Raw genomic sequence first — 17,225 nt, 5'->3', positions numbered from 1 at the left:
TATAATCTAATGTCAATTGTGAAAGCTGTGTCTCTGTGTGTATACACACACATGTATGCATATACATGTACAGGTCAAATTGGGTTCTATGACATAAATATTGGTTTTGCATGTAAAGCTATTAAGAGCTAGCATTCATTGAGTGCTTACTTAATAAGCCAGGTAAATGCCAAGTGAAGTCCATATGTTATCTTATTTAATTTCCCCACGTCTTATGAGGAAGGTGTTATTTCACCCTCTTGACTGCTAATATCGCTAAGGCTTGAAGAGCCTCAGATTGTCCCCAAAGTCCATGTTCTACACTCGCCAAACTGCGGTTCATTATTCCATAATAATGTGATAATCGGTGATTTCAATTTCTTCTTTGTTATCTTCCTATTTTCTGAGTTTTCTACAATGAAACCTGGTCTCTCTCAAAATGAAAGCAAAACAATTAAAGCAGTCAGGCAGATTGTGTGAGATACTAGATCAACTGCATGCTCCTGAACCAGAATGTGGCTCTCCGCCAGAGTGACCCTACACAGCAGATGGGTGCTCTGGGGAGAGGTGGGGGCGCACAGTCCTGGGGACTGCCTGGCATCCAGGAACCATACTGGTGCCTTCAATGTTCCCAACCGAGTAACATTTCATACATCTTTACTATGGGCCAAATATTGCGTATTTCCCCCCAAAATGTGATCCCTCAATAGCATTCATGCATTCACTGGATTTTTATTGAGCACTTACACATGCCACACATTAAGAATACAAAATTGAATGAGACACAGTCCTTGCTCTGGAGGAGTCCTTGGCTCTTGGGGGAGGAACAAACAAGGTAGGTATATAACAGAAAATAGCAGCTAAGATTTATTGAGAGCTTAACACTTTACCTCAAGACTGCAGCATCAACCCCTACCTGCCAGTCTGATCTATGGATTCTAGACTTGCAATGTCAGTCCCCACAATCAAGTGAACCAGTTCCTTAAAAAATATCTTTCTCCCTCTGTCTCTGTCTCTCTCTTTCCTTCTCCCTCTCCCTCTCCCTCTCCCTCACCCTTTACGTTTCTCCTTCTGACTCTTTCTTGCTCTCCCTCTCCCTCTTAACCTATTGGTCCTGTATCTCTGGAGAACTCACTGGCTATAAGTGCCCTTTCTGGTTTAATCCTTGTGACCTCACGTGCTCAAATTACCCGTCAGAAAGTTAACTGTTATTATCACTTCCATTTTCTAGATGAGGAAGCAGGTGCATTAGCTTCCCAAGGTCACATACATGAGGTTTCACCTAGGTCATTCTGACTCCAAAGCCAGTGCTCTTAAACCTTCTGATATGTGGCTTGGGGGGGGCAAGAACCAAGAGCTAACTGAGCTCAGGGAGCACCTCACTCTCAATGTGGGGGAATGTGGGAGGCTTCATTGAAGAGGGGCACTTCTGTCTGACCTTGAGTGATCAGAACAGACTGCGACCTTGCAGAAAAGGGAAAGAAGAGCATACACAAGGGAAAGAGAAGGACAAGGAGCTCCCCGTCTGGCTGGCACAGCAGGATATGAGCAGATAAGGCAGCCTGTGTATGAAAGTGTTATGCCCCACACCAGGGCATTTGCACTTCGTCTTAGAAGCATGGGAATAATCAAAGGCAAGTGGCGGAAAGTGATGTCTTTGATGGCTGTGAGAAGCATGGATTGGAAGCACCAAAGTCTGATCAGGGGTGGTAGCAGAGGATGAAAGGGAGAGAGCCAAGATTTTTAGGAAGGATAATCCACAGCTCTAAAGGGCCTACTGTTGTGAGGCAAGCAGGAAGGAGAAATCAGGAGTGAATCCAAACACTGTGGCTTAGCTACCTGGTAGTCACAGTTCTTTGAATTGGAGGAACAAAGAGGCTAAGGAAAACTTGCTGATTAGAGTCTATAGAACAGGAGTAGGGTCCTACCTGTTATACGGCTTGCAGACCATTTTCTACCACTGCTACCATACCTAGTGCTATGAGCAATTTTTCATATGTCATTTTTCAGTGATACACTAAGGGCATCTGTAAAGGCTGACTGCACAGCGAGACCACCTACATTCCTGTTTTAGTCGTTGTTTTTCAACTTTGGGAAATTGCCCGTGGTAGGGAAAGCAATGTGATATCATCTCATGTGCCAATTCCAAACAACTGGCAGGGGCAGCCCAGTATATGATGTTGAGATAGACACTGAGATAGATGTTGAGATAGAAAAAAATGGATGAGGGGCGCCTGGGTGGCTCAGTCGGTTAAGCGTCTGACTTCGGCTCAGGTCATGATCTCGCGGTTCGTGAGTTCAAGCCCCGCGTCAGGCTCTGTGCTGATGGCTCAGAGCCTGGAGCCTGTTTCAGATTCTGTGTCTCCCTCTCTCTCTGACCCTCCCCCGTTCATGCTCTGTCTCTGTCTCAAAAATAAATAAACGTTAAAAAAAATTTTTTTTTAAAAAGAAAAAAATGGATGAGATTGGTTGTGATGTCTTCCATGGTCAAGAAAGGGGTAGTGTAGCCCGTGGACATCGAGAATCGAGGATGATATAGAATATGCTAGTAATTAACAGTATGGTGAAGAGAGGAGAGAAATCTGTAGGCCTATCTGCAAAAGAGGGTGCAGCGATAATCTACTTGAGAAGTAAAACAGCAAGCAGGAATACCTAGCCCCTGAATGCTAAGAAACCACATGTAATAATCAATCTGAGAGAGAATGATCTGGGAAAATAACTGGCATATGCACCACACTTCTGCAGATGTTTTCATATTTATTATCTCATTTGATCTTCACAATGACCCTACGAGGTAGGGAGCCGGCATTATTCCCACCTTACAAATGGGGATGCAGAGGCCAAAGCAGTTCCAGAACTCACTCAAGGTCATAGAACTAGTCAGGAGATCCAGCCCCTTCAAGTCCTGGTTCTTCCCTCTACACAGCGCTGACTCATTGACATCAGATGCGTGAGACATGGAAGAACAGGAGAGAGCTATAAATGGCCACATTGTGTGTGTACTCAGGAGAGCGGTGGACCCTGGGGACACATTCATTTGTGTGTCTTTGGGCAGTCACCCAACCAGTCTCAGCACCTTTGAATGTGAAAGACACCATGGGTTCCAAGTCTTTGTCTATTCACATTTTTGGAATCATTACTTAAAAAAAAAAAAAAAATCAACTTTGACGTGTCCTCTTACAGAGAGAATAAAAATCCTTGGGTAAGTTATTTCATTTGGTTTTGGTTTCCTCAGCTGTAAAATGAGGTTGGACTAGATTGGTTAATCTTCAATGGCAGCACACACCATCATGTTTTCCTGATAACGGTCAAGGCTTTCACAGAATGTCAGTGAACACCGAACTGTCCTTCTCAGGGAGAAAGGGCTTTTGTTCATAGCGGGAGCCAAGCTTTTTGATAAAACGTTGTGTAGAAGGTAAGCTGTGAAAGTTTAGAGTCTGCTGGCTGGTTGATATCACATTTCCCTCCTCATCATAAAATTCTGGAAAACCAGTGAGGGTCACTGAAAGGAGCCCACTGGGATGAAACAATTCTGTGTTAGGTGACCTTCTTCAAGCTGATGGCTGATCTGAATGATCATAACCTGCTGATAAAATTACTCTGCTTAGTACTGAAGAAGGCTTTTGAAATACTGTGTCCAATCTAGTCAATCTGTTGTTTGCTTGTCAGCCAGAGACCCAGGCCAAACAATTTCAGGTGTGAGCAGGTAAGAGTGAAGCATAGTAAATAAATGCTGGTTCTGCCACTTGGTAAGATGGTCACCTTAAGCAAGTCACTTAATATCATTGGGCTCTACTTTCTTCCTATTTGAAATAAGGGTGGTAATACCTATTCTTCCTACCACACAGGGATGATGTGAGAATAAAAAGCATATGTACAACAGTGTGTGACAACATTGTACTGGACCCTAAGCTTCTGAGGACAGAGACGACAGCTGCCTTTTTTTCACCTGTCATATTCATAGTGCCTAGAATACCTGAAACTAAGAAAAAAGCTCCTGATTTATCTGTTGAATAAATGAAGCATTTTGGAAAGTTTGAAGTGTATGCAAATGTCATATAATCTTATGACAATGTCTTAAGTGAGCACAATATTTTACTCATTATACTGTTTGTTAAAGATATGTACCATGAGTCACTCTGCATGGTTCTTTTTAAAAATCCTAAAATACTAGTCTCGATTAAAAGAAGGAGTTGATATGAACAAAAAATACAAATGATGGTCTTTTGTATATAGTCAAACATTTCTGAACTGATATGTGATTTTGATTCCGGGGTCACCCTTGTCATGGGACCATTTCTCTTGTGTGGAAACGTTCAAGCCTAAAGTTGGAGCTGAACACTCAGCTCTAACTCTGGGCTTGGAACCATGAGCCAAAGTAAGAGCATGATATTCACCCATTTACTTTAATATGTGGAAAGAATGAGTCCAAGAAGCACCACAAAACCAGTGTCAGAATGCCAGGCTTCTGAATTCCTACCTGTCACTAGACACATGGATAACACAGGCTCATGGTGACTAACGCAAAAGGAAGCAGGCCTTACTACCACTGAAGATTCACGAGTGTCTACTTATATATATTACCCCTAAGTCCCTCTCTTGAACATCTCCCCCCCCATCCTTGCTGGTCTGCCCATATTCTGAGGCCTTTGCACATGCTCTTCCTCCTTCCACATTGCATTGCTCCTCCGAGTAATTAAATGGCTGCTCACTGCCTCTGCTCCTTCAAGTCTGTGCTTATATGGCTTCTCAGTGAGGCCATCCATTACCACCTTATTTATGATAGCAACCCTCTCCACCCCACTCCTTCCACTACTTCCTCCATCCCCTTTCTCCACTCCATTCTTCTCCAAAGTTCTTATCCCCATCAAATGTACTTTGTGTTTCATTTTATTTCCTATCTCTCCCGCACTAAAAGGAAGGTCCACATAGGCAGGACTTTGTATCTGTTGTTCACTATTGAACCTCTAGCATGTGGAACAGGGCCGAACACCTAGTATGCATTCATATAATTCACGCAATTTCTGATCAGTACACGGCGAGTAGTTCTATGCTAGGGGCTATAGAAAAGGGTTGCATAACTGCACTTTTGTCTTCCAGTACCTTAAAGGTGCAAGACCAACTTGTGGCATATGTGCAAGGAGCAGCATCCAACAAAGGAGGAGGAGTATCCAACAAAAGGAAGATAGTAATACATTTCAATTACTTTTGTGTTAGGGACAAGTATATTTTGAGATGGGAGGAAAAGGGGTCAATCATTCAGTGTAAACCTTGGAGACAGTAAGAATGGAGACTCCAAACCATTCAATGAATGCCAGAAACTCTTAGAGCTAGAAGTTCTAGAGGTAGGCAGATCAATTCTCTTATTTTGTTTGTAAGCAAACAGAACCCCAGGAAGTTACGGTAACCTTTTCAAGGCACACAGCCAAGCAGTCACAACACTTAAGACTCAAACCCATGTCTGACTTCTGGGTCCATGCTCTTTCTACAAAAAAAATCCACTGCACAAATTCAACGACCATAATGAGTTTCCAAGAGTAATGAATTCTCTGATCAGGAATAATTTGGCATTTGAAAAACCTCATATACCATAAGACACTGCCACTGCTTGCACAAATATATCATACAACATTACACTCATTTATATTCATTTATTTATTTAAAAATACTTTGCCAAATTCCAAGTCAAACTCTAGCTCCAGGAGCCAGAATTTTCAGAATTGGTCATAAACCAGAGAAAAGCAAAGACTGCCCAGGAAGAGAAAGATGGGGTGGAAGAATGAAAGAGGAGAACGAAAAGGCAGAAACAAAGGAGAGCAGAAGGGAGAGAGAGAAGGAAAAATATGTACAGCATATTGACAACAGTGATCCTGGGAACTTCTTTGAATGACTGTGCTATAACTTGCCTCTTTGTATTATAAAATCATTTCTTTGGAGCTAATCACCAAAATAATTCAAGCTCATGCATATATTGTCAAATGGACTATTTCTTTTCTTTTGCTTCTCAAAATGTATTATCTGTATCTCACAATATCCCACTTCATAATACATTGCTTTTTCTCATTTCATGTTGCTTCTCCAGCAAGAAAACAAGTTTGAGCATTTATTTTTCTTACATCCACTATAATGTACCAAATAATACCTTACAATGTAACATATGAAGTCACTGGAGTCATTTATATCTGGTTTTACTCATTTATCCAATAAATAAACACACCAAGTGTCCACTGTGTGTCAAGAACCAAAGATAAGGAGGTGAATATGATAGACCAGATTCCTGCCCTTGCGGAGCTTAGCTCTGAGAAATTCAGCCCATACACCATTAAATAATGATGAACCATAAATACATCTCTGAGGAGAGAGGGTAGACTGGGATGTACTCAGTGGCCCAGGTTGTGTGTTTGAGAGCTTGGGATGACAAGATGGTAGGGAAGCCCTCCTGAGAAGGCGGCAGTTTTGCTAGGACCACAAGAAAATCGGTCACTCCATGAACTGGCAAAATAGTGTCCTAGGCAGAGCAAAAGCCCTGAGGCAGGAAAGCATTTTTTCTAAACACTCCGAGAGTGGCAGTAAGGCATGCAATGAGCTTGGAGAGGCACAGTGGGCCAGAGTGTGCAGTCTCCAGTATGCAATGAATTTTAACAGAAATGAGAAGATAGAGGAGTTTTTCTCAGCAAGGAAGTGACGTAATATACGATATTTAAATAAAGATTCTAAGTATCTTTGTGACATTCTGTGGATACACTTAAATGGCATATATGTTCCGAGAAAGGGGACTGACCCCTCTCCAAGTCTACAGCTCCATCCCCAGGAGCCCTGTCCCTCTAAGCAAACCATTCTGTGCCCGCAGAAATATTTGGTAGTCAGCAGAGAAATCGGTTAGACCCAGCCCCTCTGCCACACACCCACTTTCTCCTTAAGGGGATCCTGCCCCCAGTTCCTGTCTATCTCCTTATTCAGTTTATTATCCTCAGGGACTTTTTCAGACACATGAGCCCAAATCCGTTATAATCCCTTAAGCGTTTTCTCCCTTTCAACTCCTGTACCATCATCTCAGTAAATTCTCTCTCCCTTTATTAACTCCATTTGTGAGTTTCCATAATGAAATTAATCACAGTTCAACAGCAGTATATATGATAAAGTTGAATTGAGAAAAAGTAAACCACAAGTATGGAAGTAAAATTGAACATAATTGAAAATCCAGTTTCATAAGTCTCTAAAACTTCTGAAAATATACCTAAAAACTACCTTCAAATTCTCTCTCCATCTCATTGTCCTCTAATTAGACCTTCCTTTTTACAAATAGCAACATTTAAAATTGAAAACACATTTAATTCCATGGTTCTCTTCTGGCTACTTACTGCAGTATCAGTACTCTTCTTCACACATTTCATTGCAAATATTTAGTATTTCAACTAGATAATGGGTCAATAGCCTTCGAAGGACCAGTGTGGGAATCTAATCATCATATATATCATTATCCCTATGGGAAAATTTGTTTCAAGTGAGCAATTCATAAACAAACTTTCAGGAACATAAAAGCTGTGAGCTGGTGACTTCCTGCAATTTGTTTATTTGAAACATGGATAACATATGGGTCAAATCCAACAGAAAGATTTACCCAGTCTTCTAGAATGGTGTAGCTAAGATAATTGTTTTAAAGCTGCATATTCTTTGTAGAGATTTAAAGTTGATCCCTGGAGTTGTATGGGAACTTATGCATATAAGAAGGCCCTTTCTAACACTGAACCTTGAGGAAGGAGAGAAATTACATGAACGATAGTCCATGTATTAGAATTTCATATGCATGCTTAAGATTTTCCAAAATAACTTCACTATTTCTGGGAAATTAAGAGAATTCCCTTTAAAACTTCTTAGCTAACTAGAAAATGAATAGTTCCAGCTTGAAAATGTTTTGTTCCTTTTTGATCACATCAAAGAATTTTCCAAATAAATAAAACTCTATTTCTAGACGGAGAAAAAAAAAAAATCTTTACTATTATAAGGTTCATTGCAACAACAGAAGCTCAATTAATCTACAATTGTTCAAAATTGTCTAAACAATAATTTTGGAGATAAAAGGCAATAATGAGGAATTAAAAGGCATGGTCCTGTGAGTATTCATATTTAAAAAAAAGAGAGACAGAATATGCCACAAAAGAAATCAAGTCCTAATTTTCAATTAGGTTACGATGCCCATCTTGATACAAATTTTAAAATGGTTCCTATTGAAATGTTATGAGGGGTCAAAAATATGAGCTTTGTTGTTAAATGAACTTGGGTCCAGAAAACTCTCATCTTTATTTATGAGAATTCAGGAAAAATGTGTATTATGTTTTCTGAGGTAAACACGCTGGGGGCAAAACAGCCAGGTGATGATGCTGGTTCATTGTTTTTCCTCTACAATTCAAAGAGGCAATATATATATATATATATATATATATATATATATATATATATACACACACACACACACACACATATATATATATGACATAATAAAGGAATCTGATTCATTTTATACCATCTATTAGGCCTTGAATTGATTTAAAAAACACAAACTTGGGTTCAAATTCCATTCTGCCATTTTTCTGCCTCAAAATATTATTTTTTATTTTTCCAATTTAGAAAAAGAACACCAAAACTACTGCATGCAGAATACACTTATTCACAGGTTATTGTGAATAGCAAATATAATAAAATTTATTAAATCAATTATATCCAGTAAGCCATTAACAATATGCTTGTTAATCTCAAAAATTGTTATACAGGATGAAACCACTGGTGCCCAAACATTTATCCTTCCAGTACAGTACCTAAGAACCTGACCATGGAACTAAAAACAAGTACTTTTGGTGTAGTTCTTCAAGACAAGGGACAACTTCCCAGGCTGCCCTACAAGTAAACAGACTTCCTAAGAAACCCTGACTTAGCTTCACTTATCTTGGAAGGGTAGCTAAAATGGCATTTTCAAACTTTAATAATAATATGTGAAAACAAGAGAATCCTTGATGAGCTGCCCAAACCACATAGACCGCATTGTAAGCTTAACCCATGCATGTGCCTTTAAGCAAATAACTCCCTTTGCTCACCCTCCTTCCCTTCACATTCATACCATGGAAGGCTCCATATCACGTGGCATACTTTAGGAAAGACACAACTCAGTACCAACCACTGCTGAAAAATAAAGACTGCAGGAATCAATGAATCAAATATAAAATTAAAATGCATGTTTTTAAATAAAAATATTTGAAAGGAATCATGGGGCCACAAACTACTGGTAACATGTTGGAGGCCCCTGCAGAATTATTTCACTACCTTATATGACATTAGTATCACTGTGGAGGTAGTAATGTTCCTCATCTATGACCAGAATTTCTAATAGGCATTGGATGAATGGAGCTCATATCTTGTTCCATCAAAACAAGAACACAAACCTAAACTATGAGCCATTCTGAAGACTATTTGTTTACTCTTGTTTTACACAAAGTAGAGAAGTGGCTTTGAAAAGTTGCCATGGCCATGCTTTCCTGAGCAGCAGACTAACAGACTCTGGTGAATATAGAAATATATATACATACACAATGTAAATGTAGGGTCTCTCCCTTTCTTAATAATTAGTGTTGATAATGTAGTGTTAATGTAGTGTTGACAACTACATGTGTGTAACTGTGTGTGTGTGTGTGTGTGTGTGTGTGTGTGTGTGTGTGTGTGTGACATGTACTAGTTGAGGAGAGACACAATTTTAACTACCTTAATGTTGGGTGACACATTCTCAGAGCCCACTGATGTTTCAGCAGAGGGCTTCCATGACAGGATTTAGGGTGACTTTTAGGGGGTTCCTTATCTTTCCAAGGTTATTGTGATAGATGGAACAACCTAACTTCCTCTAGGGGTGAATTAATGGATATGGTAACTGCTATGCCACATCTTCAGAATAAGAGCTATTTGGAGGTGAAATTCTGGGATGCAGTATCAAAAACATGCATATATTGCCAAAAAGACTGGCAACTAAGTGGAAATGCTATTGCAGGGCAAATTGATTTCTGGTTAAGATTCCTACCTGCCTTTCTAAGGTCAGGAACCATTAAGATAATAAGTCTTGAAAAGCATTTAAGTAGGAACCGTGGGTAGATACAAATTATTAGTTTCATGTAAATTTTGAAGCCAATGGGAACACTTGTCCATTTCCTTTTGCAGGGATCTGATGGAGGGGATCCATAGTGTCACCTCTAATTCACAACAGTGCTAAGATAACATCCTTCATTAGATCAATCTGGCAAACCCAGAGCAATAGTGCTAATTCAGCTCCTACACACATCTTTGTTACAGTTCTCATTTCAGTTTAGGCAGCTCAGATAAGCTTATCATAGGGCTTTGAACTGACATTCTGGGATGGCACAATAGACAATATTTCCAGGAGAGTCATTAACGAGCATCAATAAATACGACTTCCTTCAAAAAGGACGCTTGAACTCCATAGTTTGCAAAGCAAGAAGTAAAAATGAATGATCTTCCACTCTCATGTGTAAGATTCAAATCTAATCAGAATGTATGCAGATTCCTTTTTAAGAGATACTGCAACTTAAATTTAGCTGGAGAAATACAGTACCTCTGTAGACAAGATTTGTTTTTGTTTTTGTTTTTTTTCTGAAGAGGGTAATCCACCTGAGTTTAAATTGAAAAGTGTATCAGTAATACACTTTCTGTTCGTCTTGTCTTGTTATTCAAAGATTAAATTCATTTTGAATTAATGAAAATGATTTAATCTTAGAGCATTAGTAATCACAGTTTATTTAGACCAGTATTTTAAAGAACTAGCTTGAGACCAGGCTCCATAATAAAACGATACCCAATCTCTCTTTTAAAGCTATTTTCTAAAATCTGTGGGCCATGACTGTAGAATTCTTCACTCCCCAAAATTACATTAACAATTTTTGACATGATAACAGAGAGAGCAAAAAGAATTCATTTCTGCCAAATTAGTGCAGGCTACACGACTGCTTTTTGAAACCATCCTCCTCTTATTCCATTTTGGTAAATTTCTAAGGAATGTTTAAAATCTGTAGGACAGACCTTGGCTTTAAGAGGTGGCCTCTCTGCCATTTTCATGGCTGATTTGAGACCCATTATGCACTCGATTCTGCATTGTGAAATCCAGGCTGGGGACAAATTTCTGCCTGTCATCTTAGGAAAGGCCAGGAGTTTTGCACCATCCTGTAGTGTGAAAACAAAATCAAAGCCGGGGTAGGGCTGCCTGCTTCTTTCTTAATCAGCTTGGTGCTTTTTTGAGGCAATCGTGGCTGTCACTATCTCAGGCTTGGAAGGGTAATTTAGCAGAACAAAATATAGTTTAAACAACATCTCCCCAGGGAAAGTTCCTTCTTATACTCAATATTGAACGCAGAAAGGTAATCAGTAAGTAATCATTTGGAGCTTGGCTAAGAATCATTGCATGGAATGCATTTAGGAAGCACAAAATTCGTTTTTTTAACCTGATAACACCCTGGACCCAGGGCTAAGAGGCGCAGATACTTTCCTCATATTGCTCATTCTGTTGCAATGGCATCCCCATATAACTATAGTTTATGGACCAAATTTGCTGCACCTCTCACCCCAACAATAAGATGTAAATTGCAGAGATAAAAATATCTTACAAAAATTAAGAAAAAAATTTTAAACAGTTCACTGAAAATGACAGCATGGATAACTCAGTCAATGACCTCTCCTATCTAATGTCAATTTCAGAAAACAAGTTTCCATTGTAAATGTTTAATCAGTGTAGTCCCAGGAACCCAGAGCAGAAAACCTTATCTTCTCTCCCAACTTATTTGCTCTGCAAGCTCTTTCTTAGCTCTATCTCAGCTCCCTGGATGCACTTTAGTTTTTTTGTTTTGTTTTGTTTTGTTTTGTTTCCTCTCAAAAGAGCTCGGAGCTCTGTAGGTTCTGAGCTAAACAGAAGCCTTGTGGTTTGATTCCATTAGTCTGAGCCCTGGTCCGCTGCAAGCAAACTGCAGCATTTCTGCTTGCAAATCCTGGCAACCAGGTTCTAGACCAGCCACCGACACAGGCTGCACGCATTCTTCAACGCTGTTCTGCCCAAACCTTGCCTGAAGCCAGTCAACCACAGCAGAAAGCATCCTACCTTCCATCATGGTGGCAGAATTGCATTCCTTAATTTCCAAGGAGTCTGAAAAACACAGGAGGATACGATTCCAGGTCCCAGCTAAGTCCTCACGACGCTGCTGCCGAGAGGTCTGCTCCGTCCACTGCTGAAGCCAAATGTGACAAATGTTAACCCCAAAGATAGGCCATGGATGCTGCTGGTGCTGCTTCACCTACAGGCTCCCAGGAAGATGCTGCGAGAGAAAGGGAGAGGAACAGCAAGCCGGCCGAGCTGCACCGCCTGCGCTGCCTCGGCCAATCCCTTCAGCTCTGGTCCGCGTCACATGGTAGCCAGCCTGCATCTCCTGACACAATACCCCGGGAGAGCACACAGAACCTATTTTCCGTCCCTATTCCCCTCCACCCCCACCCCTCCCGCTTGGCACCCAACGCACAGCCCCTTCCCCACCTGGTGACGCACTTCCCCGCCCCTCCTCTTCGTCTTCTTAAGCCTATTGCAGCGGCTGGGTACCCGAGATTAATTATCAGACGCTGCCACCTTAACGGGGACTCGGGCATGAAAGGAGCACCTAAGTGGCTCTCTGCGGAGGGGATTTTTTTTTTTTTTTTTAAGAAAAACTTAATTCCCTGCAGTCTGATGTCTTAGCTGCACACTTTTAAGCTTCCATCCCCGTCTCCTTTTGCCCTGAAGGAATTCCACATTTTCAAATGTTAATGTCTGTGGCCTCCGCACACGTCCGTGAGTCAGTCAGTCTCTCTCTCTCTCTCTCTCTCTCTCTCTCTCTCTCTCTCCAACCCCCGCCTCTCTCTCTTTCAAGAGAGAAAAATCAATCCGGCTGACGTCACATTATAAGCAATTATCCCCAAAAGGATGATGCAGAAGAAATTTCATCCCAGCTGCCTTCAACAGAGCCAGGGAATTAATCGCGCATGACATGCCCAAGGGCTGGGAACTGTCATTAAAACAAAGAAACAAAAGAACCCACCCGAGTGGGGCTCTGGAATCAAACTGGCAACGCTTGAGATAATTTCTGGGGCGGGAGGCGGGAGAGAGGGCAGCAGGCCGGGCGGCCGGGCCCGCGCCCGACGGAAGACAGCTGTGCACGCCGCTTGTTCCAGAGGCAACCGGGGCGCGCCGCCGGCCGGGACCCGACCCCGCGGCGCCGCCGCTCGGCTTTCCAGTCCCCGCTCCGGGCCCGCCGCGCGCCTCCACGAGGCCCCGCGCGCGGGCGCCGCCTCCTTCCCCAGGTGGAGCGGGGCCGTGCCGCCAACTGCAGGCCCAGTAATAAGCCAACTTTCTTCTAAAGGACACCGTTTTTCGCCCCGCGCCTCCGGCATCTGTAACCGCCTTCAAGCCCATTCGTTTGCCCCGTGGAAATCCGGAGGGACGCAGTGGTTGCCGGCTTCTGGCCGGATGGGTGGGTGGAGCCCAGGGTTTTGCAGCTTCCAGGGATGGGATCTGGGTGCCTGCGGGCTGCTGCCTAAGTGGGAAGGGTTATGGCACCCGGGCTGCTTTGGCTGAGAATCTGTCACCTGACTAGTCCCCAGGGACCCCGGGAGCCTTTCCGAAGGCCTCGGGCCCTGGGGGCCGGCGATCTTCGTTCCCTTCTGGTAGGCTCTGACAGCTAAGGAAGAAGCAGGCGGCGGCACGTGGGAGGGAGGAGTAGGAGGAGGGGAGTTCAGAAGAAAGGGAAAATCGTCTGTAGAACTCTAGGGGACAACAGCAGAAGTGGTCATTTCTCCAATCTAGCACCAGGATTGGGAGAAAAGCCATAACATCACAGAGCAATGTGCATCAGATGAAATAACTTTAAGAAGTAAGATCACCACATGATCAATGTTGAGCCTCTGATGCTACTGTTAATCATTTATGTCATAAACATACCCATGAACTTTTAATATTGCTTAGCCCTTGACATAGTGTAGTTCTTTCTACCAGAGCAAATACGAGGTATTGCTGGCTAAGAACTACAAAAAGAAATATAACTCAAAAAGCTGAGTGGAAGGCATATGAACAGTTAAAACAAACAAACAAAAAACCAAAAATTCAATTCCATAGCAACTTAGAAGTTTTTAAAAACTCATTATTCTCCCTAAGAACAGATATTTCAATGGCCTTGAAATTTCAGAATGACTCTCCAGGGAGGTACAAATACTTGTACCCTTTTCATTATATCTATGCGGCCATCGAATTTTGAAAGGGAAAAGAATTACGCAGTAAAACCTGTATTGAGGAAAACTTACACTGTTCTGAAAACTACAGGAAAAAGATTCATTAGTGTAGGTGCATTTAGCCAACTTTTTTTGTGGTGGTTAAGAACATGGATAAATACTGCCATCAAACAGACTAGGATCAAGTTCTGTCTCAGCCACTCAATGAGCTCTGTGACCCTGTACAAGTTATGTAACTGTCTGTGCCTCACAGTTTCCTTATCTGTGAAGTGGAGATAAAAATAACACCAAGTTCATAAGGTTATAAATAGCAGTAATAACAAACCTTTATTAATTGCTTACTATGTGCAAACACTATTCTAAATACCTTGCCAGTAAATTACTTAGCATTGTGTCTGGAGTAAAATAAACCCCTCATGTTAGCGTTTTGATATTTAGTGTTACTACCACCAAAGGGCTGCCAGAGGCATCAGAGAAGTTTGTAGCTGAGAGTTACGCTACATGCACAGAGAACAACTTAGTGGTAGACCGGGTGACGCATCCAGGCGTGTAACGTTGGAGCGTTCTGAGGTTCCGAGGGACAGGTGAGTAGAAGAGAGATTTAAATCAAAGGAGGTTAGGGAAGGTCCACTTACAGAGGTGGAAGTTTAGAGTTCAGAAAAAAAATGGACTGGACTTGGCATGGCAATTCTAAATAAAATAGGGAGTTCTAAATAAGAAAAATGGCTTAGATAAAATTTGGAGGTAAGCGCAAGCACTGAGGTGTGCAGATTATTGTCAGAGAAATAAGGGACCAAGAGAACCAGAGAAACCCAGGCTGCCTGCTTCCTCTCACCCAGTGTACATTTTGCCGTGTATTAGAGCAAACTTCTCAGCTACACTTGGTATGGACACATATCAGTTTTGTTTTAGGCATAGAACGCAGCTAGGTAGAGACAGAAAGACAGTTCAAAGGTTTTTTTTAGTCAGTGGGGTGTTTACAGGAAAAAGAAGTGTCCAGATAGGATTGTCAGAGAAGGACCAAGAAGGGGATGTGTAGTTAAAGGTGGTAAGACTAGTCACAATCTTGGTTAAACTTTGTGTGAGTTTATTACCAACTGTAAGTACCAATTGCTAATTACCAACTATAAGAACACCTGATGAACAAAGTTCTGCTTCAAATAAAAAATTGCTCAAGTATGTTATATTATATTAAACGCACATCTTCACAGCCTGACGATTCAAGACCTACTTCAAAAAACTTCTGGAGAAGGGCTCTAATTGACCTGGTTTGGCTCATTGTTTACCCTGTGGTAAATGGGACCAGGTTGGTGACTTATGCTGGACCCATTCAAACCAAAATGGGTTTACATCGAAATTCATCACATGTCCACCACACCGTGACTAAACATGGGGAGGAGGTAGACAAATTTCTATGACAAACAACCCTTAATAGTATGAACCCTCTATATAATTGGAGGGGTAGAAAATACATTGTCAGAGAAAGAAGGAGCACCATTACCAGAATCACTGTGAGGAGAGCAACTGAAACAAAAGCCGTCCACAATAGGCTTACTCAGTTCACCTAAGATAAAACTTACAAAAGGATTCATGATCCAGAGGGACTCAGAATGCCACACTAATCCCATCCAGCATACTTGAGAGGTTCTTCGTATATCCTCACTCACTGCATCCTGAGAAAACCTGCAGACCCCATAGTCATTCTCCTCTCTGTGGGAGAGACGGGGAAGGGGGAAGCGGACCTTACTTCTTGGCCCTCCAAATAGGAGACATGCCCTGGTATGCTTGCCACTCACCTGTCTATCCCTGCCCAGACTTCCTGGAGTACGGAAGGAATGTGCATCAGCTAGGAGTGCTGCTTAATTTGGACCTACATGGATAAAGACAAGCAATAAAGGCTGAGTGCATGAGAAGTCAGCGGCTTCAAAAGAGAAAGAAAGTAAACAATTACAACACACTAAAGCAGCGGAAGCACCCCGAGGAAATGTAGAAAATGGGAAAAAGCATTTAAAAACCCTATTTTTTTTTGCTTTTGCTATAATTTTCACGATGTAGTAACAATAAATAAGATCAGAGTGCTATGGTAAAAGAGCAGACTGAGGGCCAGAAAAAGTGCATGAAAGTAGTAAAAACATTCTCATTAAAAATGTTTGGATGCTACAACTATAATCGGTGATATAATGGATACTGCCCAGCAACAATATGCTTGAAGCACAGACCCACGGCAACAATAACTGGCCCAGGCACAGAGGAATTCTTTTCCTCTTTGAAGAATCAGTTAACCCACAGGCAACTTGAACAGCACAAGAAACTAGAGAAAGAGAAAACGCTCCAAAATTCACTTTATGAATTATAAAACCTGGTAAGACTATAGTCCAATCTGATTCCTGAATATCATGCAAAGATTTTAAATAAAATAGCAGCACACAACATCCAGCTTGTCAAAAAAAATTATATATATACATATATATACACACACACACACACACACACACACACACGTATATGTATATCAAAAGTTAGACTATTCTAGGAGTAAAAAAAATAGTTCAACATTTAAAAAATCTATAAATAACATTCACAATATTAAGTTACTAAAAAGAAAATTATATCATCTCCACAGTTGCTGAAGAGATAGGTGATAAATTTTAATTTATACCATTCATTAAATAAATAAAAACCTTGGGACACCTGGGTGACTAAGTTGGTTAAGCATCTGGCTCTTGATTTCAGCTCAGGTCATGATCTCATGGTTTGTGGGTTTGAGCCCCCTGTCTAGCTCTGCACTGCCAGTGCAGAAACTGCTTAGATGCCTGTCTCCCTCTCTCTCTGCCTCTCCCCTGCTCATTCTCTCTCTCTCTCTCTCTCTCTCTCTCTCTCTCTCTCCCCTTCTTTCTCTCTCTCTCCTTCTCTCTCAAAATAATAAACATTTTAAAAATAAATAAAAT

General features: G+C 41.4%; 1 protein-coding gene across 36 annotated transcripts in view; it reads right to left on the bottom strand.

Moving 5' to 3' along the window:
* SGIP1 (SH3GL interacting endocytic adaptor 1) overlaps nt 1-13,275 on the bottom strand; it is a 206,338-nt gene extending 193,063 nt beyond the window's left edge. For 7 of the 36 annotated variants that reach the window (XM_045477728.1, XM_045477731.1, XM_045477739.1 and 4 more), the window contains exon 1: nt 12,125-12,469. In XM_045477728.1, coding sequence (XP_045333684.1) covers nt 12,125-12,134 — 10 coding nt within the window. In that variant the 5' untranslated portion in view covers nt 12,135-12,469. Of the gene's footprint in view, nt 1-12,124; nt 12,472-12,553; nt 12,675-13,091 lie in introns of those variants that run through there. The other 29 variants (XM_045477733.1, XM_045477738.1, XM_045477753.1 and 26 more) reach the window with 9 other exon arrangements.
* Between the last annotated feature and the right edge of the window lie 3,950 nt (nt 13,276-17,225).

Source organism: Leopardus geoffroyi, chromosome C1 (genome assembly GCF_018350155.1).
Source record: "Leopardus geoffroyi isolate Oge1 chromosome C1, O.geoffroyi_Oge1_pat1.0, whole genome shotgun sequence".
Taxonomy (NCBI): Eukaryota; Metazoa; Chordata; class Mammalia; order Carnivora; family Felidae; genus Leopardus; species Leopardus geoffroyi.
The sequence above is the reverse complement of the archived record's forward strand: the minus strand, read 5'-3'. Positions and strand labels throughout refer to the sequence as shown.